Here is a 22,132-nt window from a genome sequence, read left to right as displayed (position 1 = left end):
CTCTAAGGCATCCAGCTAAAAAGGAGAGGCTGCACCAGTTAGACCCACAATGTGCCCTTATTTTCTACATTGACATAACTATGTACTGTTGAGTTGATTATCAGATGTTTGTTGGATTCTCCGATGCGAAGAAAAAAAAAGCATCTCTAATTTTATTTCATCGTTCTGTGCATCAAATAAGCTGCTTTATGCCTTTGCCAAAAGGATCATACTGAAAACCTTGGGGGCCATTCCACCAGAGCAAAGGGTGCTGACACTACAGTGGCTGGGGGTGTTTCCAGTTATGAACATCGGGACACCATGCAGCTACGTGGGTATCTGTCTAAACATTCACTAGGCCTGCTCAGTTTTGCAGGACTTATGGTGTAGAGTCCTCTCCTCAGTTTCAAGTCTTTGGAGAGGGCATTGCTTTGGTGTTGCTTCAGAAGTTGAGGAATCTGCAGTTAAACGTTTCTTATCTTTGGTAATGTTCTTTCTGATACTCTGTAGGTGCCTTCCTCTCCCATTTAGTAAAGTGGAGTTTCAGGAGTTATCAGATAGAGTATCGAGATGCCAGTGTCCACTTCCAATTTTTAACTTAGTCAGTCCAGGGAGCATTTTGAGACACCCAAACAACTATGGCCTTGATTTTATTCCTGTGACCAATGTGTAGATCAGTTGTAGCCCTTTGTTTGCAGATAACTGTACATCTCCTGTCCTTTATATGTGTTTCAGTGTCTTGATTAAGGACATGTGCAATATAAATAGTTCCAAAAGGAGATCACAGTTTCATGCTAGACTTCAGAAATGTCTGATTAGCACCACCTTCGTATACATCCCCCACTAGAGTTAGTCCCTTCCCTTCCCATGTCTTCTGTCGTGTCTCACTCTCCCGGTCCTGGGAGACCCATCAGTGGTGTCTGAAGGGCCTAAGGCAGCATGTTCAACAGTATTAGTGGGGATTTGTCAGTCTCAGTAGGTCCCCCTACCCCACTTTACATTTAGGAAGGAAGTCCACTAGTCCCTCTCAATGTGAAGTGCTAGCTTCTGCAATCGCATCCATTCTCTTTGTCATCAACCGACCTGGCCGCCCATTGTAGTTGTGCATTCAGATAGTACAGCTTATAGTTTGGGACTCGCAGGCCCTCTCCTCCGTCACCAGTAAACAAAGTTTATTAAGTGCCACTTGTGTCTACCTGAACTCTATATCGGATCTAGCAGCAGAGCTTACAGTTCACGAAATAAGCCTCACAGGGTGCAAATCGAAATTTTGTGAAATAATAGACACACTGTCCCCAGTGCTTAATTTGGGCTTTGGGGTAGGGGTGCACTAGCACTTCTTTTTAGGAACAGGCACTTGTTTTCCTCCATCAGATATTTGAAGAGTGCAAGACAGTGAAAACCACACTTCATTTAAATCCCTGATTTTCTGTCACGGTCCTTGAGTCTCCTCATAGTCAGGCCAGCCTCATTGCATTCGGAATTCAAGAACATATAGTTGGCATAAGAAGACATAAAGGGTCATCTAGAGATATGCCTCATTTTTGCACCTACTGCCTCCATATTTTCGTAAAAGGTTTGTTTGCTAGTGCATATATAAGTTGGAACAGAGCATGTCCTTGACGTGTCCCCAGTTTAGTGGTGTAAGGCGGAGCAATGACATGTCCGCTGTTCAATGGTGAAAGACGGAGATATGACATGTCCACTTGTCATTCTCAGTGGGGTGTTCACATACAATAGCGAGGTCCATGTAAGGAAACCTGTTTACCCCTCTTATCTACTCTGTCACTGTAAATGGAAATCTCCAGATCATCGTGTCAGATGTCTTTTTGACAGCTATAGACCCACCACTCCCCACAAGGGCAGGTCTAAAGACCCATCCAGTGCTTAGATTCAGCCTCCTGATGTTCAGGAATTCGTTGGGTCATGGGATGAACCCAAATTGATCTGGATGTACAAAGTGTGAGAGCAGCCTATTCACCGGAATCTTGCTCAAGATTTTTTTTTCTGATTTGAGCATAGACGGGTTTGTAGGACATGTCTCTCAGATCCTGGACAGGTTTAGGTATAGTCAGTAACCTAACTATGCTGCATGGTTACAGGGGGCTATGAATGCTCCCTTGGTGCTCTGTAAAACATCTCATCCATCAAAGCAGCGAGGCATATAAAAATGGAATAGATGTCACCTGGAAAGTTATCAGAATGTAGTGTTGTATTGTCTGGCCAACTCCTTGACAATAGTCTTTATTTCAGCTTCTGATATTTATGCCCCTAGTTCTTCTGCCACCTCAGGCAGCACCATCTCTAACCTTGCTCTTTCAGTATACACGTTCAGTTCCTGGTATTTCACTGTGTAACGTGATTTGTATAGGGTGGTATAATACCCCATGAACTCTTTATTTCTACTTGAAAATGGACATTTCGCTCCTTCATTGTGCGAATGCCAGGACTGGGAATCTCTTCATTTCATTCATCTCAGACCGTGTCAAATCGTTAAGTGCTGTCTGTCTGTAATGTTTAAAAGGCCTGGTTGTTTTCCACAGGTAAACAAAACAGTTCAAACAATAAGTTGAAATTCTGTAATAAACCAAGCCTTATGCTGATATTTGGTCAGCCAACTAAGACCTCCCAAGAAGTCAATTTTATTACGCCTGGTGATGCAGAGCTTTCAAGGACTATGCGTCCCCAGCAGGAGGCAGATAGCCACAAATTTATCATCATTGGAGATTCCAAATACAAGGGCATTTAGTACTAAAACTAATTTTATAAAGCAGTTAGCCCCACCCCATTCTAGCCAAACCTTTACTGCCACCATTTTTTAGAAAGGTTCTTCCAACACTTGCAGAAGATTCAAGCCTGGAGCTGACGCAGAGTAATATCTGGGGAAAGCTGTTATTCCTGTTTCTTTGTTTCCAGAAACTCAGGTTCCCCAGAAATATCTTTATGATCTGGTCAATGTCCTCATTGTGGGGTCCTTCTGTATGTTGTGCCTGTGATTCGGTCTCTGTACTGCAAAAATGCTGAAATACTGTGGGCCAAGGCACTTTTGCAGACACATATTTCTGCATATAACCATGGTTAGGCTTATAGTAATTGCCAATATGTGTTTTATACAAACAAACGATTCAAAAAGGGGGTGGTGATGGACAGAGTATCTGAGTTAATCAGAACACTCCTACCCAGTCAACAGATCAGGGCTTGATCCATCACCGTTTTTTAGCTCACTGCATCATCCCAGTTCAGAACATGGCTACATGCAAATTAGTCTGTCCCTGGCCCAGTGCATCATGGGAACAGGGCAGACCAAACTACCAAGCCAATTCTTTACTGGAAAGGAAACAAGCTTCCGGGGACCGGTTTCTGGCATTACAGCCGTCTTCGGCCCGGCTTGCTTGAATCCTGATGGTGCAGTGAGCAAGGGACTCATGTCTGAGCATACCCTGCCACTCCTATAGTGGCCAAAACGATTGCTATGTTGAGGGGGAGAGAAATGTTGAAACCGATGATTTAGACAGACTTGCTGCAAATAAATGAGAGAGGCATAGCCAGTATTATTAAATCATTTTTTAGGTTTCCACAGAAGAAAATAGTGCTCCATTTTTAGAGTTTGTTTAGGGTGTATCATTTGAAAAGAGTCTCTTGGGGCCTCCGTCCTCTTTTATTGATTGAACCAGTTTCTCAAGGCCTTCACTCCAGTTTCTGTAAACAGTGGGATTCTCTAGATGTTACTAAGTGCCAGATAAAATGCTGATAGTGCTGCATCAGCCTTGTCTCTTTGTGTTATTCAAACTCCCACTGTCTTGCTGACTTACTTTTAGTTTCCAAGTCTCCTGGCCCAGCAAGGAGTATTGATTCTTTACACCACTTTACATTTCTTCTCTACATGGCCTTGTTGGCATCCTCGATGACAGTATTGTTTTTATTTGCTAAAATAAACTGTCCCGCAGCATTGCAAGATAATGTAGTTAAAATTTTATATTTTGACTTTTGGGAAAAATATAACTACTCCCTTATTATTACTCATTAAACAAGCGAATGGAAGGATCTAGGAGCCTAGTGAATCATTGTAAGCATTGCCTGTCTGTAATAGTGCCATTGGTGCCATACAGGCCACATACGTTTTTATTGTGTTGTAAAATAAGGCTGTGATGCATCATTTTGATGGCTTAAACTGTCGCCTCTTATTAGAGCCCAGCTCCTCAATTATACTTGAATGTTGCTCTGTCTACGATTATTCACAAAACCCTTTTGAGCCTTTCCTTTTTGAAGGCTATAATTTCTGCTTTGGCTTGAAGGAATTAAGAGTAGAATCATGCTATACAGGGGACATATATGGTCCCACTTATTGCAAGGTCATCTTGTTCACTTATCTTTCTTTCTTTGAAGTGTTAAGTACTGACAGTTTCCTCACATCAAGAGATATTTCTCCTGTTTTCCAGCTTAGGCCTCAAACTACTTTGGCTGAAGAAGCACAACTCATTCTGCCTAGTTCCAGGACTCATCCATATTTACTCCATCTATGGCAAACATACCATCTGATATGATACAGCAAAAGATACCCTTTGATGAGCTATAATGTGTTTTACTTCCTTAAAAACGTCATGTTTACTTGTTCCAAGGAAAGGCAGCATTGGTGTACTTTAGAGGCATGTGTCTAGATCTACAATTCGCATTGGCGCACATTAATAGTCATTTGCCTCTATCTCAGATTTGCCATACTGAACCCTGAACTCCTCATGATTTTCAAGAGCATTTATCTTTAGAAATGGCATTCAGGAAGAGCAGTTAATTTCAGCTGTGAAATTCCGTGGACCTTAGTTTTGAAATATGGTTTGACATATGCCTTCCTGCTGTTTGAGCATAGAATTGAGTTCCCATTCTGTTGAGAAGTAGGACCATGATAGAGATTTAAACAATGTTATATTGATTCTAGTGCTCTAGTCCTTTATTTCACATGCTCACAACAACCTTCAAATTTACCTTCAGAACATGGTCTACCATACATGTTGGAATAAAATTTTCAGGGAAGTGAATAATGGCTCATTTTTCGCTCTTAAATCGTGTGACTCAGGCACAGGTGATTTTTAAAAAAATGTGTAAAGTGACCACTTTCTTTTGGAGAAGCCATTTCCAACCCCTGCATGCAGCACTGGCACTTGCCATGAGAAACAAAACTGAAATTATTGTGAAGCTAATTTAACTATTTTCATCGTCTAACCAAAAGTGAGAGTCGTAATTACCTTGATGATATATAATACTGAGAAACCGTTATGTAATTGACTCATAAATCTACATATAAGAAGCTATGACAGCAATCCACTCTATAGATGTACAGTGTGATTCTGACCTTTATCATTTTTATTGCTAAAACATTTTTATAAATTATGGTCCTGGGCATTAAATTGACACTGGGGGTCCATCGTATTTTTGCAATTTAAAATTTGGAAAATAAGGAAACTTGAAGTGTGTATATATATATATATATATATCTGTCACAGAAGCTGGATACAGCCGCTCACCCTCCTAACGACGCCGGTGGCCAGCAGTGGTCTCAGCGCCGCTCGTACATTTTTCATACAAAAAAAGTTTTTCTTTCAGGAAATCAAGACTTGACAGAGGCTTCGCCGAAATGCGTCGTACTGCTGTGTTTTTGAGGCAATAAATCTTTATTGGACTCGTCCTGTGTGGTGCCGCTTTGGAGTAATTTCGGATTTCCTGAACGAAAAACGTTGTTGTGTGAAACAATATATATATATATATATATATATATATATATATATATATACACACCTGTATATATAATCTGCATCAGTGCTTTGACAAAATCCCTTTGTAACTTGTCCTTGCTGCCTATTTTTCTCCAGAACACAGTTTAATAGAGCTCTTTTTCTGTTTTGTGTGAAGGTGGAAAACTGTTATGCTGTGAATCGTGCCCTGCCTCCTTCCATCCTGAATGTCTGAACATAGAGATGCCGGATGGATGCTGGAACTGTAATGATTGCAAAGCTGGTAAAAAACTACGATTCAAACAGATCGTTTGGGTCAAGCTCGGGAATTACAGGCAAGTTAAAAAGATTCAACAGAGCTACTCTGGCATTTATGGCATACGGCTAACAAACTGTGATTTTAGATAGCAATACATCCCAGTAAGCTCAAGTGACTGAGTAGAAAATAAATGTTTGGGATTAAATGCATACACAGTACTTATTGCTGTTTGGTTATCTGGTTAATTTGCTGAACACAAATACAGTTAACATGTTTCATTAAGTGATCCTGAAATGGTCACTATTGTGGCCATTTTTAAAAATGCCAGACTCTTCTGTTAGATACTGCTTTTTGCAGATTCCCTACCTTAGGACTATTCTCCAGGCACCAAACAAGATCTGGATTTTTTTTTGTTCCCCTAGCAATAGTTTTCCACAGCAAGCAGGTTGTGTTGCATGACTTAATTGATGGCTTTATCCAACTTGAATGTGACATCTAGGTATATATGGTGGAGACTGGTATGCTGGCATCGATTCCTGTTTTTCTGCACCTGAATGACATGAGTCCGGAGTTCTTTTCGGTTTTTACCAACAAACTTTCTTAGTGAATTCAGCAGTGACTAGGTCAGATGTCTTCCGCTAGGATCTCTAGGTTTAATTCCTGTCAACGATGTCGCTAGGTGTCCTCAAATCCACTTGACATCTGTAAGTGGTGTATGTGATCCGACCATGACCCTTCAGCCTATGTCTGTCAATGCATGTCAGTCTCATTGGGGAACCAATGCGCAAGTTGCCTTTGGTAAAGGCACATAAAGATCCTACACAGTTGTCCCTCTCCTCTTTTTCAAGTAAGTTCTCTGACGGGTAGTAATCCCGCTGTGGTCCCCCTGCAAAAATCACCACAGAAAGGAGAAATCTCGTCTCTCGAGGAAACTGTCCCCTTTTAGAGACTATTTTGTGACTGCAGCATCATTCCGTGACACCAATCTTTTCCTTGTTATGAAAGGCATTTTGTTTTCTGACAATACACAAAGCCTTACTTCCAAACTCTATCCGCCTACCCTTCACAGGTCGAGATCTTTTAGCAGGCTATTCTAGATATTTTCAGGATGACCCTAAAACCTTCTCGCCAACTAGCCAAAGCAGGGCCCATTGGTGTGAGTTTGGTGATTTTGGCTGCTTCCACCATGATAACACCCATTTGTGCTCCTCCGCGGGCTCCAGCTGTGCTTGCTAAGGCAATGACCAAGTGGAAAAAGAAAAGGTCCAGGCCCCTGTCAAAGCACATCCCTAGGGCCCAAGAATTCTCCTTAGTGGAGACTATGGATCAGATTCCAGTGACTTGGATATGCCCAATCAGAAATGTGGGCACCCAGTGAAAGACTAGCTGACGGTTTATATACTCCTCCCTCCTTATCACACTGAAGCGGTCTATAACTAAACCTACAGAATGCTAGTGGTCTTGACACTTCTAAAGAAGATGCATTCCTCACCCTGCAGACCACCTTTAGAGGAAGTTCGGTATTTTACCTCTGTGGGTGAAAAGCAACAGAGGCACTTGAATTACCCTTTATGACTGCTGAAACAAAGTCCAACAATCTGATAGAAATCCTGTAGCCTACAGCGGCTCCAGAACCCCTGTTGCCATTCTGTAAAACATTCTTGAAGCCACTTTTGGCTGCTTAGGAGAAACCCTTATAGGGCCCTACAGTTCGCATAAATCTAATGGCATCAAATGTTTTTTTCTTCCAGCTTTCACAAGCCTATCACAGGCGAGTTTGGTGCTAAAACCTTCATTAGAGAAATTACATCCAAATGTATTCCCCACGTCTTTCTGAGAATCTCAGTTTAAAAGGCTTAGCTTTGCACATTTCCTGTGCCATGCGTCTTTTTGGCCGGTATAGCCTCACTTAATGAGAATTAGTTAACATGGCCCTAGTTGGTCATCCTGAATACATTTACAAAGTCTTCTCTGCCCTGCAGAGTGACTGTTTTGATGCTTCCAAACAGATCTGAAATGTGGCCAGGATTTTACCAACACTGGCTCGATCATTGGCCACCCTAGTTTGCCTGGATGAATTCCACAGGCCTATTAAGAGATGCCCTAGCAGCCTTGATGGAAAAACTTTTCAATGATGAGCTAGTTAGTCATTTTTCAGTGAGGTATAGCTTGAGTCCTGTGGCACATTGAACACAAAAACAATGTCTGTGATCTAGCACGCAAGCTGCACCCTTCTCATGAGGCCCAGTTAGGGTCAAAGTGTTCTGGGGTTCCTTTGTTCCTTTTTAGATAGAACTTTGCCAGGCAGTTCGACCTGGAGTGTTCCTATAGGAGACAGACAAAAATGACTAAGATTTATACACATACGGCTGTCTCCTGTCTCTAAAGGCATGGTAGGTAAACAAAAAAAGAGTGGATTATGGTCCAGTATAATTACCTGTGGCTGAGATGAATTCAAGCATTGCACCCATCACTTTTTTTTACTTTTCTCAATATCTTACTATGGACACAGCAAGACAGAGTGGGCAGTTAGATCATTGTGGACTTCACTGGATCTAGATAAAGCAAGGCAGTTCCCAAATTATTGATTTCACATTAGGTCATCCGGCATGTAAAAATCAGTTACACCCTTGTCTATGATATGTCCCCTGGTTGGCATTCGTACCCGACCCATGAGGATCATGGCAGCTTCTACTGCTCCTCACCAGGGCCATCCTAGTGATTGACATCTTCTGGATGGTCACTTGATCTTCGCTTCATATTTCTGCAGAACAGTAATGTCTTACAGCTCAGGCACACAGTGATAGATTCTTTGAGTGGACTATATTCAATGGCAAACGTCTGTAATGTAGACCGCTCAGTCCAACTTCTCCTGTAGTGTGTTGCTCTGGGACTCATTCACCAGGTGAGGAGTCTGAGAAAAGAAGGCTTTTGCCAAATAAAAATGTATTTACCGTTAGTAATGATATTTATGGTGGATACTAAATCTACCTGCAGCTTCCTCACCACCCAGCCATATGAAGCAGTAGTTATGTTTATTTTATTTTTGGTTATAACCCATGACCCCAACCAAATACAATGACAATAAAATACAGAAGCATTAATTAATACAATTGATCGCTATTAAAATACAATCGGCAATCAATATGAAGACACATCATCAAAGCTGCCGATAAATAGGATTACAAAGCGAAAAACACCTTTTGGGGAGGTATCTGTGAGAAGTTGGCCTGATATATGATGCTCACTAGTTCTAGTGATCACCTTGTATCAGTCCAAACAACCCTTATGGTGATTGGTTGTAAGTCAACCTTAGAGACCAGCTATCCTAATGGTAGCATGGACAGAGCAGTCTTAGGCTAAACTCTTTTGGCATGTGAAGCCAGCTGTTTTACCACATATCACCCCTTGAATGGTATACAACCTTTACAACGCAACTTTTACAATGCACTACCATTACAACGAAACTTTTACAACGCAAAATCTATTACAACGCATGCATTTACAACGCAGTCATTACAACGCATGACACTACAACGCACACTACTACAACGCATACCATTACAACGCAGTCATTACAATGCATAAATTACCATCCAACACTTACCCTACTGTTGCACCCCCTGGAGTTAGAATAGTAATTTTAACCCCTACACTGTCCAACACTTACCTTATATGCAATGTAATGTAATGCGTTGTAATGGTATGCGTTGTAAATGTAGTATGCGTTGTAGTGGAATGCGTTGTAAAGGTAGTTTCTAAGAATTCGTTGTAATGGTATGTGTTGTAATGGTGTGCGTTGTAATGGATTTTGCGGTGTAAAAAATGCGTTGTAAAGGTGTGCGTTGTAAAAGTGTGCGTTGTAACGTCATACATCCCCCTTGAATACCAGATGAAAGGACACCACACAGGTTGTTATGAAAATAAACAATATATTTATTACTAACAAACACCTCTGAACTCTTTATGAGATCAGAGGGCTAAGCACATAACAATACTCTTCAGAAAAATACAATAAGTCACACAAATTACAATGGTGCCCTAGGGGCGCGACAAACCATATACTAAGTAAATGGGTTAAGTAGAACAATAGGAGAAATGAGGATGCCCAGAGGCTGTAGAAACGCTGGGGCTACACTAGCCTAACCTTAGGTAAGGATCAGGAGGCCCACGGGACGCGTGTGCAGTGTTAGAACACACACGCGGGTTTCAATGCAAAGTCAATGGGCATGAACAAATTACGAAATAGGTAAGTAAGGACAGTTCCGACTGGTTGAGACTAAAACTACTGGATACCTGGACACTAGGAGAGTCAATCTACCTATGAGCACCGAAATGCTCTCGTTACCTCACCCACGGGCTGCGGGTGCATAGGTGTGAAAGTGTGTCGGGTTTCCGCGTTGAAGTCAATGGAGCTTTGGAGAAAGATGCTGCAGGCGACCAGGAGGAAGATGTCCGGAGTGATCCAAGCGCGGATCAAAGATGATGGAGACCTGAAAGCAGAGGGGACAGTGTTCAAAGTCACTAGCCAGTGACCGGTGTGGAACCAGGAAGGAACCAGATGCTGTCGTCGCGATCAGATGAATAGGTGACGCTTGTCCCTGCAGCCACGTGGACCAGGAGGTGTCTTCGACGACCAGGATGGAGGCACGAGCTGTCCCACGCAGGCTCTCGCTGTCGGCGGTGTCTGTTCCGGGATCGGAGTCAACAGGCCTTGGCAAAGGCAACCCACGCGGTGGACGAAGATGGCATCTGGTGCGGACCAGGAGGGTCCGGGGTACTTCTCTTTTGGAAGGAAGCAAGGGCCAGTCTGGAGCAACCAGACCAGCGGTGTAGATTTCAAGGTTCGTCGTCTAGGAGACCACAAGCCAGCGGCAAGTGACCAGACAACGCGTCGAGCAGCAACCAGGCAGAAGGGCCCCACGCAGATCTCGTGGAGGCTGTAGGGCTGGTCTTCAGTGCAGGAGCTGCTCGGGGCTGCGGCTTCTCAATCCCCAAAGCACTCACTCGAGTGTGCCTCAGAGGTCGTGCTGGAAGCGAAGTGCAGTTCTTCAAAGATGGCCGGTCCCACGTGTCTCGTCGCACCCACGGGTCTCAGCTGTGTTGCAGATGTGGGTAGAGGTCGGAGAGGTCTGGGAGTCCGCGTCTCGTCGAGCTCTGAGGTCTGGTTCCGGCGGGAAGGACGACAAAGTTAACCGCTAGGACGCCTGATGGTTCCTGCAGTTGCAGGGTGGTCACTCCTTGGCCACAAGGGAGATTTCTTCAGTCTTCTGTGGAGCAGAACGTCGAAGTCCAGATTTTCTTATTGTAAAGTTGTTCAGGATAATCTAATTTGGAATGGGACCAGCTCCTACCTTTATTCTGCTAAAGGGGGCTGCACTAGTGACTAGGTCCCTCCCATGGGTGGGACCAGGAAGGGGGGTGGTTACACCCCCTATCCTTTGTCTGGTTTCGCGCCAGAGCTGGGGCTGGAGTGCCAGTGCCAGTTATGTATATATGTTTTGTAGGGAATAACCTTGTGTGTGACATTTTGTATATAATTGTTTTTTAATCATTCCTCACTCAGTCACTATGAGCACTTTGTCACATTTGTGAGCACCTGTAACATGAAATAGCTAGTTGTATAAACAGTAATAAAGTACTTTACCAATATGGTATCTTGCAAAAGTCTTCTCTCGCAGGATTAACTTCATAACTCAAGCTATTCCCTCGCTGGAAGGACTCCCAGCAGCAGGAGGTCAGACTTGTGTATGTGGTGGCAGCATCCATTTTGTGATGCTGAGGCTCTGCTTAACTTTAACCGGGGCTACAGTTACATACATGTCTTATCCCTCTAGAAGGGTTGAATGCTACTCCTGTCAACAGAACTGGCGAGGGGGTAGTATTCCAAAGCGTATGACACCTTACACGACATGTCTCGATAATGCTATGCCAAAGTTAGCAATAACCGCGAGGATTATAATGCACTTAAGAGTATATGGTATAGCGTTATCATGGAACAGCTATAAGGACATGGTTCCGAAAGCTGCAGACAGGCTCAGCTCATGCTAGAGCACCATCTCACATAATTCTAAGCACTCTGCCTTCAGGATTGATAAGGCCTGCCATAGGAGTGACTTATAGGAGTATATGTGTCCATTTTGGGGTTAGATATAGGTATACTATATCTACAGCAAAGGGTGATTACACCACCTTGCCCCAGCTGTGTTACCAGCCAATTGTGTCTGTTTAGATGGCCAGCTAGGGGGTGGCATAATACATGCTGCAGCCCCTGGTAGGCCTTGTGTGCACTTATGCCCTGGGTACCTATGGTACACTGTACAAGGACTTATAAGAGTGACCCAGTACCAATTGGTAAATGCACCTAAAGTACATGTGTGTCAATTTAGAGAGAGAACAGCGAGGCTGTGGGTCAGATTAGCAGGCCCACAGCCAGGGAAAGTCGTAAACCAGTGAAGCAAAAAGCAAAAATCTGGGGTGACCATAGGATTGCAGACCCTACTCTCCTACAGTATCCTTCTTCCATATTTCCACTACCTGCTTTAACTTGCATGTGCTAACATTTCTCCTCAAACGACATAACCTCTTGGTCCTCAGGGTAGCATACAGTGGGCACAAAAACAAGAAATTAATTTTATTACCTGATGAGAGCAATTATGACAATGCACTGTGATTCAGTCATTATTTGTTTCTTATCCATCCTGTATATTGCAGGATTCAGCACTATTATATGTATTGTACCCAGTGTGTATACTGCAGCACTCTAAACTCTACATAACGAAGCTGTGCATACACTGAAGCACCGGGCTTCAGTCAGTATTATCTGTATCCTCTGCCTCCACTCTGATTCATCCCAAACCTCATTCTACTACTGTGATTTCAAAATAAGCCTTTCTATATTCTTCCTCCCTGGCTCAACCCAAAGCTCATTTTTATTAAAATGGTCTCCCAAACAACCCTTTTTAAATTCTTCTCTTATATATCCCTCTTTTGACTCATCCCAAATCTCATCTTACTACTATGATCTCCCAAATAGCACTTTACAGTCTTCCCTCTATTATCTTATTTAATCCAGCTAACAGACTTGCATGTCTATCGCTCAAAATAAATTATATTTCCCTATACTAATTCTTTTGGGTTCCTTAGTAGCATCATGCTCGCTGAAAAGCACTTTGTCTCGTTAGGGGTAGTAACTGCTATATAAATACAATTACAATTGTTTGGCCAGGATAATGGGCCCCATTTGCATATGAATTTCTTCAATGGTAAAGTGGCCAATCCAGATTTAATGTACAAAGCCTTAACTAATACAAGCTCAGCTTCATCCAAATAGTCCTCAAATTTACGGATGTTATCCTTCAGTAGAAATACAATTCAAAGAGCACTTAAGATGTTTTTTGGCTCCTTATTGCTCTGTAACCATGTCTTAAACTTAGCTTTGGCTTCACTTGCCATTGGATCAAAGTGGACCTCCAGGAGGTCCAAAGCTGGGACATGCCTATCTTTGCCACAGGTTTACAAACAGGCTTGAACCAGCCCAGCAATGTACCCCATTGGGAGCCCAGCACATCAATAATTCTCTGTAATGACCTAACTCTGAGGTTACCTAAACCGTAACTCTTAGAAATGGAGGTCTCTAGTTGGCAAGGGTTTGCACCTTTGTCCAAATCGATACCCTTCTTCCTAGTCAGGATAAGGGAGTTACGCTCCTAAAAAAAACCCTACTCACCCCCTTGGTAGCTTGGCACGAGCAGTCAGGCTTATCTTAGAGGCAGTGTGTAAAGCATTTGCACAAAACCATCAGTAATACTGGGTAAGCACTACAAAAGGACACCACACCAGTTTCGAAAAATATCCAATATTTTTATATACTTAAGACAAGAACAAAAACGATACAAATCTACAATACAGTACTTCAAAATCTTCACTTACCCAAATATGCTTTAAAAATTGTTCCTTGATGTTGATAGCTCAGTCCGGGGCTATCACGGCATTGTGAGCAAACAGTTCTGGTTGACCGTGGCGTGGCGGGCCAGCTACTGTGTCGGGAAGGCCCGCAAACTGTACCTTTTCGAAATGCAGGGCGTCAATGACCTCTTGTTGCGCTTCCGAAAAGACGGCGTCCGCAGGCCTCTGTTCCGGAGGTCGGTGCAGGAGTCATCTGGCCCCTCGAAGTCATACGCATTGCAGGTCAATCTCCTCTCTGATGGAGTCGGAAGCGCTGGCGTCGGCAGGCGTTGTGTGCTGTGGTGCGAGGGGCAGCGTGTGGTGCACTTAGGTCGCGGTACGAGCTGCGGCTCGGTGGCGGCGTTGGTGAGACCAGGGTCACGTTGCGGGATGAAGTCGGTGCTCGTCATGGTGCTGGAAGGTCACGGTGCAAGCAACGTCGTCGTCGTTGCTGAAGCCTTGTCGTCGGCTGACGAACTGGAGTTGATGGCGACTGCAGGCCCAGGGCTGCGGTGCAGGATGAGGGCGATGCGTCCTGTAACTTTATGAGCAGTGCCCTTGAACCACGGTTCTAGCAGCGGCATCAATTTCGTCGTGGAGCGGCGTCGTTGGGGATACCAGCGCGTCGCCGTGAAGCGGGGCGGAGTGCGGTGCCCACAGGTCGCGGTGCGAGCAACGGCTCAGTGACGGCGTCAACCGGTGTCGTCGGTGAGACCAGGGTCGCCGTGCGGCTGTGTCCTCTGCAGTGCCTTCAGGACATGGAATCGGCAGCGGCATCATAGACGGCGTCAAGTTGCTTTTCTTCTGTTGCAGCACAAAACACAGTCCCCTGTGCTGAGGGCAGAAGAGCTTGAAGTCTTTGCTGTTCCTGAAACTTCTTAAACAGGGGGCAAGCTCTACCTCAATCCCTTGGAGAAACTCCCAAAAGTAGATTGCAGAAAGTTCAGTCCAGTCCTTTCACTACCCAAGACAGGAGCGGCCACTGCACAGCAAAGCACACAGCAAAGTTGTAGTCCCTCATCACAGCTTCTCCAGCTCTTCTTCTTGGCAGTCTTTTTGATCCAGAGTTCTAAAGTTCAGGGCTCCAATATTTATATCGCCAAATCCTTTGATCTTTTAGGCAGAGAGTGTCTGTGCCCAGCCAGAAACAGTTTTGCCTACTCTGGTGTGATTTCCTGGCAGGAGGTGGAGACCGCATTGTCAGAGGGAGACAGGGCCTTTGAGGTGCAAGGAAAGCACCTCACCCTTCCCCCACTGCAGCCCATGTCTATTGTATTGAACCCTTTCCTCACCCTCCCTAGACTATATGGAGCCACTCCTGCTCCTCAACCTTCTGTCATCCAAAACCCGGACAGGCAGTCCAAATTCCAGCAGATGCACATGGGATGACTGAGAAAGAAAATACCTACTTTCTAGAAGTGGTATTTTCAAACACAGAATGTAAAAATCACCATCATTAAAAGATGCATCTTTAGATTCTGAGATCTGAAAGAGACACGTTAGTGATAGATTCCTAACCTTAGAATATCCCCAGGCGTCAGACTGGATCCGGAAATTTTTGCGTAGCAATACCCCTGCGCGTCGGTAGGCGTCGTCTGCGGCACTGCGTCCGTCGTCGGCGTCGTTAGCGCCGGAATGACGTAGTCTGAGTACTTAGATGCCGCCCATGCGCGCTGACGTCAGTTCTTCTTTTTTCCGCGCCAGCTAGCGCAGATCCGGAGAAGCTCTACCCCTAGTCATTTTTTGACTAAACTTTTTGATCTTTTTCGATCCTTTCTTCCTTGAGTCCTCTACTCTATCGGTGCCGGTAGGGATGCCCGGGTTCAAGCCCTGTTCGAAGTGCGACCGACTGACCGCCAGTCGGACGCACCCCCATTGCCGGTGCCTGAAGTGCTTAGGCCTCGACCACGACGACCGCACCTGCTCTGACTGCCGGGCCCTGACGTCGAAGGCTAGGCGGAAGCGGTCCCGCAAGCGACTCGAGCTCCGGCAGTCGGCCCCGTGCCGTTCCAGGTCCCGGTCCCACGGGAGGTCGAGGGACCGGTCGCGGGGTCGGAGTCCTCGCAGCTCCGGGAGTGGACATCGGTCGTCGGGATCCAAGTCCTCAGGTAAGAGGCATGAGAGGTCGTAGCGGCATCATCGCTCCTCCAACCCACCCCGACGCTCGCACGATGCGGCCGGGGGTTCGGGCGGCACCGCCCACGCGGCTCCGCGAGAGTCGCAAGCGTCGCCGCCTGCCCCACACCTTCGGGTCCCTGGGCACGGCGCGACGCCGGAGAAGGTCGAGCGGTACCTCATGGCCATGAAGTCCCTCCCTCCTCGGCCGGGCCCCACGGCGCCTTCGGGCCCAGCGGTCCCGGCTGGAGGCCCTAGCGGGTCGGGCGCTTCGGCCCCGACGCCGCTGGGTGCTTAGGCGCCGCGGGACCTCATCGGACCCGCTTCCGGATCTGGGTCGTCGCCGGTCGACCTCACCACCTCACCGGCGCCGGCCCCGAGGGAGTCACGCCCGTTGTGGACGCTGTCCCCAATCTTCCCTTCGGTCCGACTCTGGCGCCGGAACGGCGCCGTTGGGCGCCGCTTCCGACAGCCTTTGTAGATTTCTATTTCCATGAAGAGGTCCAGTCTGTTTTCCCTGGGTTACAGGAGACTGATGACGGAGGTGATTGGGAGGGGTCTGAGGACCCTCTGGCACAGGATTGCCAGTCACAAGAGGACTGGACATATGAGCTTGGGGAGGCCAGTGGTATTGACACCTCGCCAGACACTGGATTTGTCTCCCCTCCCACCGTGGCTACGGAGGAGGGGGCTGCTTACAGCGTAGTGTTGATGAGGGCAGCCAAGGCCTTGGGCCTGGAGCTCCCCGTCGCGGCCGTGAGGACTAACCTCCTCACTGAGGTTCTTAAACCGCAGGCAAGCTCCAGCGAGCCTCTGCTGCCGTTTAATGAAGCCCTATGTGACGTTCTTGTGGGCACTTGGTCCAAGCCCGCCACAGGTCCGCCTGTGGATAGGAACGTGGCCAGACGCTACCGCCCGGCCCCGGGTGACCCTTGCTTTTTGTCCACCCACCCCACCCCCGAGAGCCTGGTTATCCAGGCCTCCACTTCCCAGACCGCATTCTCGACGGCCCCGCCCGATCGGGAATCCAAGAGATACGAACAGTTCGGAAAGAAAGTGTTCTCGTCCCTGAGTTTGGTACTGCGGTCTGTCAACACCGCGTGTCTCTGGGGCCGCTACACCAACACACTGTGGGACACGGTCGCGGACGTGCTGCCACAATGCCCGGAGGAGGTCCGGGCAAAACTCGCCCAAGCCCTTGTGGAGGGTCGAGATGCGGCACGATACTCTATCCGGTGTGGACTGGATACCACGGACTCACTGGGCAGGGCGGTGGCAACGACGGTGGCGGTTCGACGCCACGCCTTGTTGAGGTCCGCCAATTTCTCGGCCGATGTCCAGGCCACCCTCCTGGATATGCCGTTCGATGGCCGTCGCCTTTTTGGCGACAAGGCAGACCATGCGCTGGAGCGCTTTAAGGACTCCAGGGCTACGGCCAAGTCCTTAGGTCTCTCGACCACGCGCCAGCAATCGGGTGCCTTTCGCTCCTTTCGTGGCCACGGAAGGGGCGTCCCCACACGTGCTGCCAGCCACGCACCGCAGAATACACAGCAGCGCTGTGACGGCCGTGGAAACCGCCGTGACGGCGGCGGTCGGGGTCAGCGGCGAGGCCAGTCCACACCTCCCTCCGCAGCACCCGCCTCCAAACCTTCCTAGTCCGAGCTTTCAGGCCCATGTGACGCCTGTGGGAGGCAGTGTTCGCCATCACCACTTCCACTGGCGCACCGTCACATCGGACAAGTGGGTGCTGCAAATCGTCCGAAGGGACTACTCCCTCCCCTTCGAGGCGACCCCTCCAGCCATGCCACCGCAATTCCACCGCGTGTCGGGGGATCACTTGCAACTTCTGCAAGAGGAAGTCACGGCCCTCTTGGCCAAGGGGGCCATCGAGCGCTTTCCTGGGCCAGAAGTAGGGTGTGGATGTTACTCCCACTACTTTCTGGTGCCCAAGAAGGGCAAGGGGGGCCTGCGCCCGATCTTGGACCTACGGAACGTCAACGGCTTCCTCCGTCAAGAAAAGTTCAAGATGCTGACTTTGGCTCAGGTCTTAGCTGCCCTGGACCCCGGAGACTGGATGGTAGCGTTGGACTTGCAGGACGCTTATTTTCACATCTCCGTCCTGCCGGCCCACCGGCGTTACCTGCGGTTCACGGTAGGCCACGAGCACTTTCAGTTTACCGTGCTCCCTTTTGGCCTTACCAGCGCCCCACGGGTGTTCACGAAGGTGATGGCGGTGGTCGCAGCTCATCTGCACAGGTTAGGGGTGTCAGTCTTCCCCTACCTCGACGACTGGTTGTTGAAGGCGGGCTCGCCCCAAACAGTCGTCAGCCACCTCCAGACTACGGCCGACCTCCTGCATTTGCTGGGGTTCTCCATCAATGTGCCGAAGTCACACCTGTGTCCCTCTCGGAAGCTCCTCTTCATCGGAGCGGTTCTAGACTCTGCGCAGTTTCGGATTTACCCTCCCGAACAGCGGGTTCGGGATATTCAGGCTCTGATTCCCATCTTTCAGCCTTTATCCCGAGTCTGGGTCAGGTTGACGCTGCGGCTTCTGGGGTTGATGGCCTCCTGCATCCTTCTGGTGCGTCACACCCGGTGGCGGATGCGGGATCTGCAGTGGGACCTGAAGTTTCAGTGGGCCCAGCATCAGGGCAACTTGTCCGATCACGTCTTGATCTCGGAGGGCACTGCAAGACAGTTGCAGTGGTGGCTCACGGACCGCGATTGGGTCGGTGGCAGGTCCCTCTCCCTACCCCACCCGGAGCACGTAGTTGTGACGGACGCGTCCCTCCAGGGCTGGGGTGGCCACATGGGAGAGGCAGAGATCAGAGGACTCTTGTCTCCGGCGGAGGCCCGGCTCCACATCAACCTGTTGGAGTTACGGGCGATTTGTCTAGCGCTGAAGGCATTCCTCCCCTCTGTCCGGGGGAGTGTAGTGCAGGTGTTCACGGACAAACCCACCGCCATGTGGTACTGCAACAAACAGGGCGGGGTGGGATTGTCTACCCTCTGCCAGGAGGCTCTGCGCCTCTGGCAGTGGCTGGAAAATCAGGGTGTGACCCTGGTGGTTCAACACCTGGCAGGTTCTCTGAATGCCAGGGAGGACGAACTCAGCCGTCGGTGCATGATGGATCACGAATGGCGTCTGAACTCGGACGTGGCGCAAGGCCTCTTTCAGCAATGGGGAGAGCCTTGGTTAGATCTATTCGCCACCGAAGAGAATGCGCAATGTCATCAATTCTGCGCGTTGGAATTTCCAAGGCGGCACTCGCTCGGAGACGCTTTTCGTCGCGAGTGGAGCTGCGGTCTGTTGTACGCCTTTCCGCCTATACCACTTCTGCCCAGAGTGCTAAAGAAGATCAGGCGCGACCGGGCCCAGGTCATCCTTGTGGCTCCGGACTGGGCACGAAGATACTGGTATCCCGAGCTACTCAGCATGTCAGTAGATCCCCCGATTCGTCTGCCCCTTCGGGAGGACCTTCTGTCGCAGCAGCAGGGGACGGTCCTCCACCCGAACCTGTCCAGTCTCCACCTACAAGCTTGGAGATTGAGCGGCGACAGTTGAGGCCATTTGACTTGCCTCCCGAAGTCTGTAATGTCATTCTGGCAGCCAGGCGTCCCTCCACGAAGTCGGTATACGCCTGCAGGTGGAACAGATTTGTGGCATGGTGCACAGCAAAGGCTGTGGATCCACTCTCTGCCCCCCTTTCTGAGGTTCTCCTCCTCCTTCTTTCTCTTGCCCAGCAGGGCTCTGCTCTGGGCACTGTCAAGGGCTACCTTTCTGCCCTTTCTGCCTCCTTAAGGCTACCTGATCAGCCTTCTTTGTTCAAGTCCCCTATTGTAAATCGTTTTCTTAAGGGCATCACTCACATGTTCCCTCCTGTTCCCTTCGTGATACCCCAGTGGGACTTGAACCTTGTTCTTACCTTCCTGATGTGCGCTCCCTTTGAGCCACTTCACAACTGTCCTCTTCGTCTTTTGACTCTAAAGACTGCTTTCCTGGTTGCCATCACCTCTGCCAGGAGAGTGAGTGAGCTCCAGGCCCTTTCTTGTACTCCACCTTTCCTTTCTGTCCATCCGGACAAGGTTGTGTTGCGTACCAAGCCATCTTTCCTGCCCAAGGTTGTCTCAGCCTTCCACATTGGGCAGTCCATCACCTTGCCAACCTTCTTTCCGCCTCCGCATCCCTCTAAAGAGGAAGAGCGGCTCCACCGTCTGGACCCAAAACGTGCGCTCTCATTCTATTTGGATCGCACACGCCAGTTCCGGGTGGATGACCAACTCTTTGTTGGCTACGTGGGTGCTAAAAAGGGGAAGGCGATACACAAGCGGACCATCTCCCGGTGGATCATCTTGTGTATCCAGGCATGTTACTCCATGGCTAAGAAGGAGCCCCCTGTTGGATTGAGGGCCCATTCCACTCGGGCCACGGCGACCTCAACTGCCCTGAGCCGGGGAGTGCCCTTACGGGACATTTGCCAGGCAGCTACGTGGGCCTCGCTGCACACGTTCGCACGACACTACTGCCTGGACAGTCAAGTCCGGAGGGATGGCTTCTTTGGCCGTTCCGTCCTCCAGGACTTTCTGGTGTGATTATTGGTTCGCAGACCCACCACCGGGGTTGGTATTGCTGGGGTATCTATTCTAAGGTAAGGAATCTATCACTAACGTGTCTCTTTCAGATGCACAAGTAACTACTTGTGTAACGATATATCTGTAAGAGACATTAGTTAGTGATAGATTCCTTACCGACCCACCCATCCTCCCCGTTCTGCGAACCGATATCTAGGGTTAAGGTCATCCCCTTTCAGGGCCCTAGTTTCTTGGCACCAGTGTTGGTTCTATCATGGCTCTGCGTATCTGGCGCGGGAAAGCTGTGTATCAGAACTGACGTCAGCGCGCATGGGCGGCGTCTAAGTACTCCGACGACGTAATTCCGGCACTAACGACGCCGACGACGGACGCGGAGCCGCAGACGACGCCTACCGACGCGCAGGGGTATTGCTACGCAAAAATTTCCGGATCCAGTCTGACGCCTGGGGATATTCTAAGGTAAGGAATCTATCACTAACTAATGTCTCTTACAGATATATCGTTACACAAGTAGTAACTTGTGCATTCGTATAACACCTTACTCGACTTGTTTTGATAATGTTATACCAGAGTTAGCATTTAACCGCGAGGATTATAATGCACTTAAGAGTATATGGTATAGCGTTATCATGGAACAGCTATAAGGACTTGGTTCCGCAAGCTGCAAACGGGCTCAGCTCATGCCAGAGCACCATCTCACATAATTCCAAGCACTCTGCCTTCAGGATTGAGAAGGCCTTCCATAGGAGTGACTGATAGGAATATACGTGTCCATTTTAGGTTTAGATATAGGTAACTATATCTAAAGCAAAGGGTGATTACACCACCTTGCCCCAGCTGTCGTGCAGTCAGTTGTGTCTGGTTAGATGGCCAGCCAGGGGTGGCATAATACATGCTTCAGCCCCTGGTAGGCCCTGGGTACACCTATGCCCTGGATACCTAAGGTATACTGTACAGGGACTGATAAGGTGGCCCAGTACCAATTGGTAAATGCACCTAAGGTACATGGTTGTTAATTTAGAGAGAGAACAGCTAGGCTGTGGGTCTGATTAGCAGGCCCACAGCCAGGGAAATTCGTAAACCAGTGAAGCAAAAAGCAAAAATCTGGGGTGAACATAGGATTGCAGACCCCACTCTCCTACAGTCTATTGTACGCCTTTCCGCCTATACCACTTCTGCCCAGAGTGCTGAAGAAGATCAGGCGCGACCGGTCCCAAGTCATCCTTGTGGCTCTGGACTGGGCACGGAGGTTCTGGTATCCCGAGCTACTCAGCCTGTCAATCGATCCCCCGATTCGTCTGCCTCTTCAGGAGGACCTTCTGTCGCAGCAGCAGGGGACGGTCCTCCACCCGAACCTGTCCAGTCTCCACTTACATGCGTGGAGATTGAGTGGCGGCAGTTGAGGCCATTTGACTTGCCTCCTGAAGTCTGTAATGTCATTCTGGCAGCCAGACGTCCCTCCACAAAATCGGTATACGCCTGCAGGTGGACCTAATTTGTGGCATGGTGCACA

At 48.2% G+C, this 22,132-nt stretch overlaps 1 protein-coding gene across 4 annotated transcripts in view; it reads left to right on the top strand.

Moving 5' to 3' along the window:
* NSD3 (nuclear receptor binding SET domain protein 3) overlaps positions 1 to 22,132 on the top strand; it is a 1,711,795-nt gene that overhangs the window by 1,253,310 nt on the left and 436,353 nt on the right. For 3 of the 4 annotated variants that reach the window (XM_078666314.1, XM_078666313.1, XM_078666315.1), the window contains one exon: positions 5,884 to 6,040. In XM_078666314.1, the coding sequence (XP_078522440.1) occupies positions 5,884 to 6,040 (157 nt within the window). Of the gene's footprint in view, positions 1 to 5,577; positions 5,712 to 5,883; positions 6,041 to 22,132 lie in introns of those variants that run through there. The other variant, XM_078666316.1, reaches the window with a different exon arrangement.

The sequence above is a fragment of the Lissotriton helveticus genome, chromosome 11 (assembly GCF_964261635.1).
Source record: "Lissotriton helveticus chromosome 11, aLisHel1.1, whole genome shotgun sequence".
Taxonomy (NCBI): Eukaryota; Metazoa; Chordata; class Amphibia; order Caudata; family Salamandridae; genus Lissotriton; species Lissotriton helveticus.
This window is presented reverse-complemented; position numbering and strand designations above follow the sequence as displayed.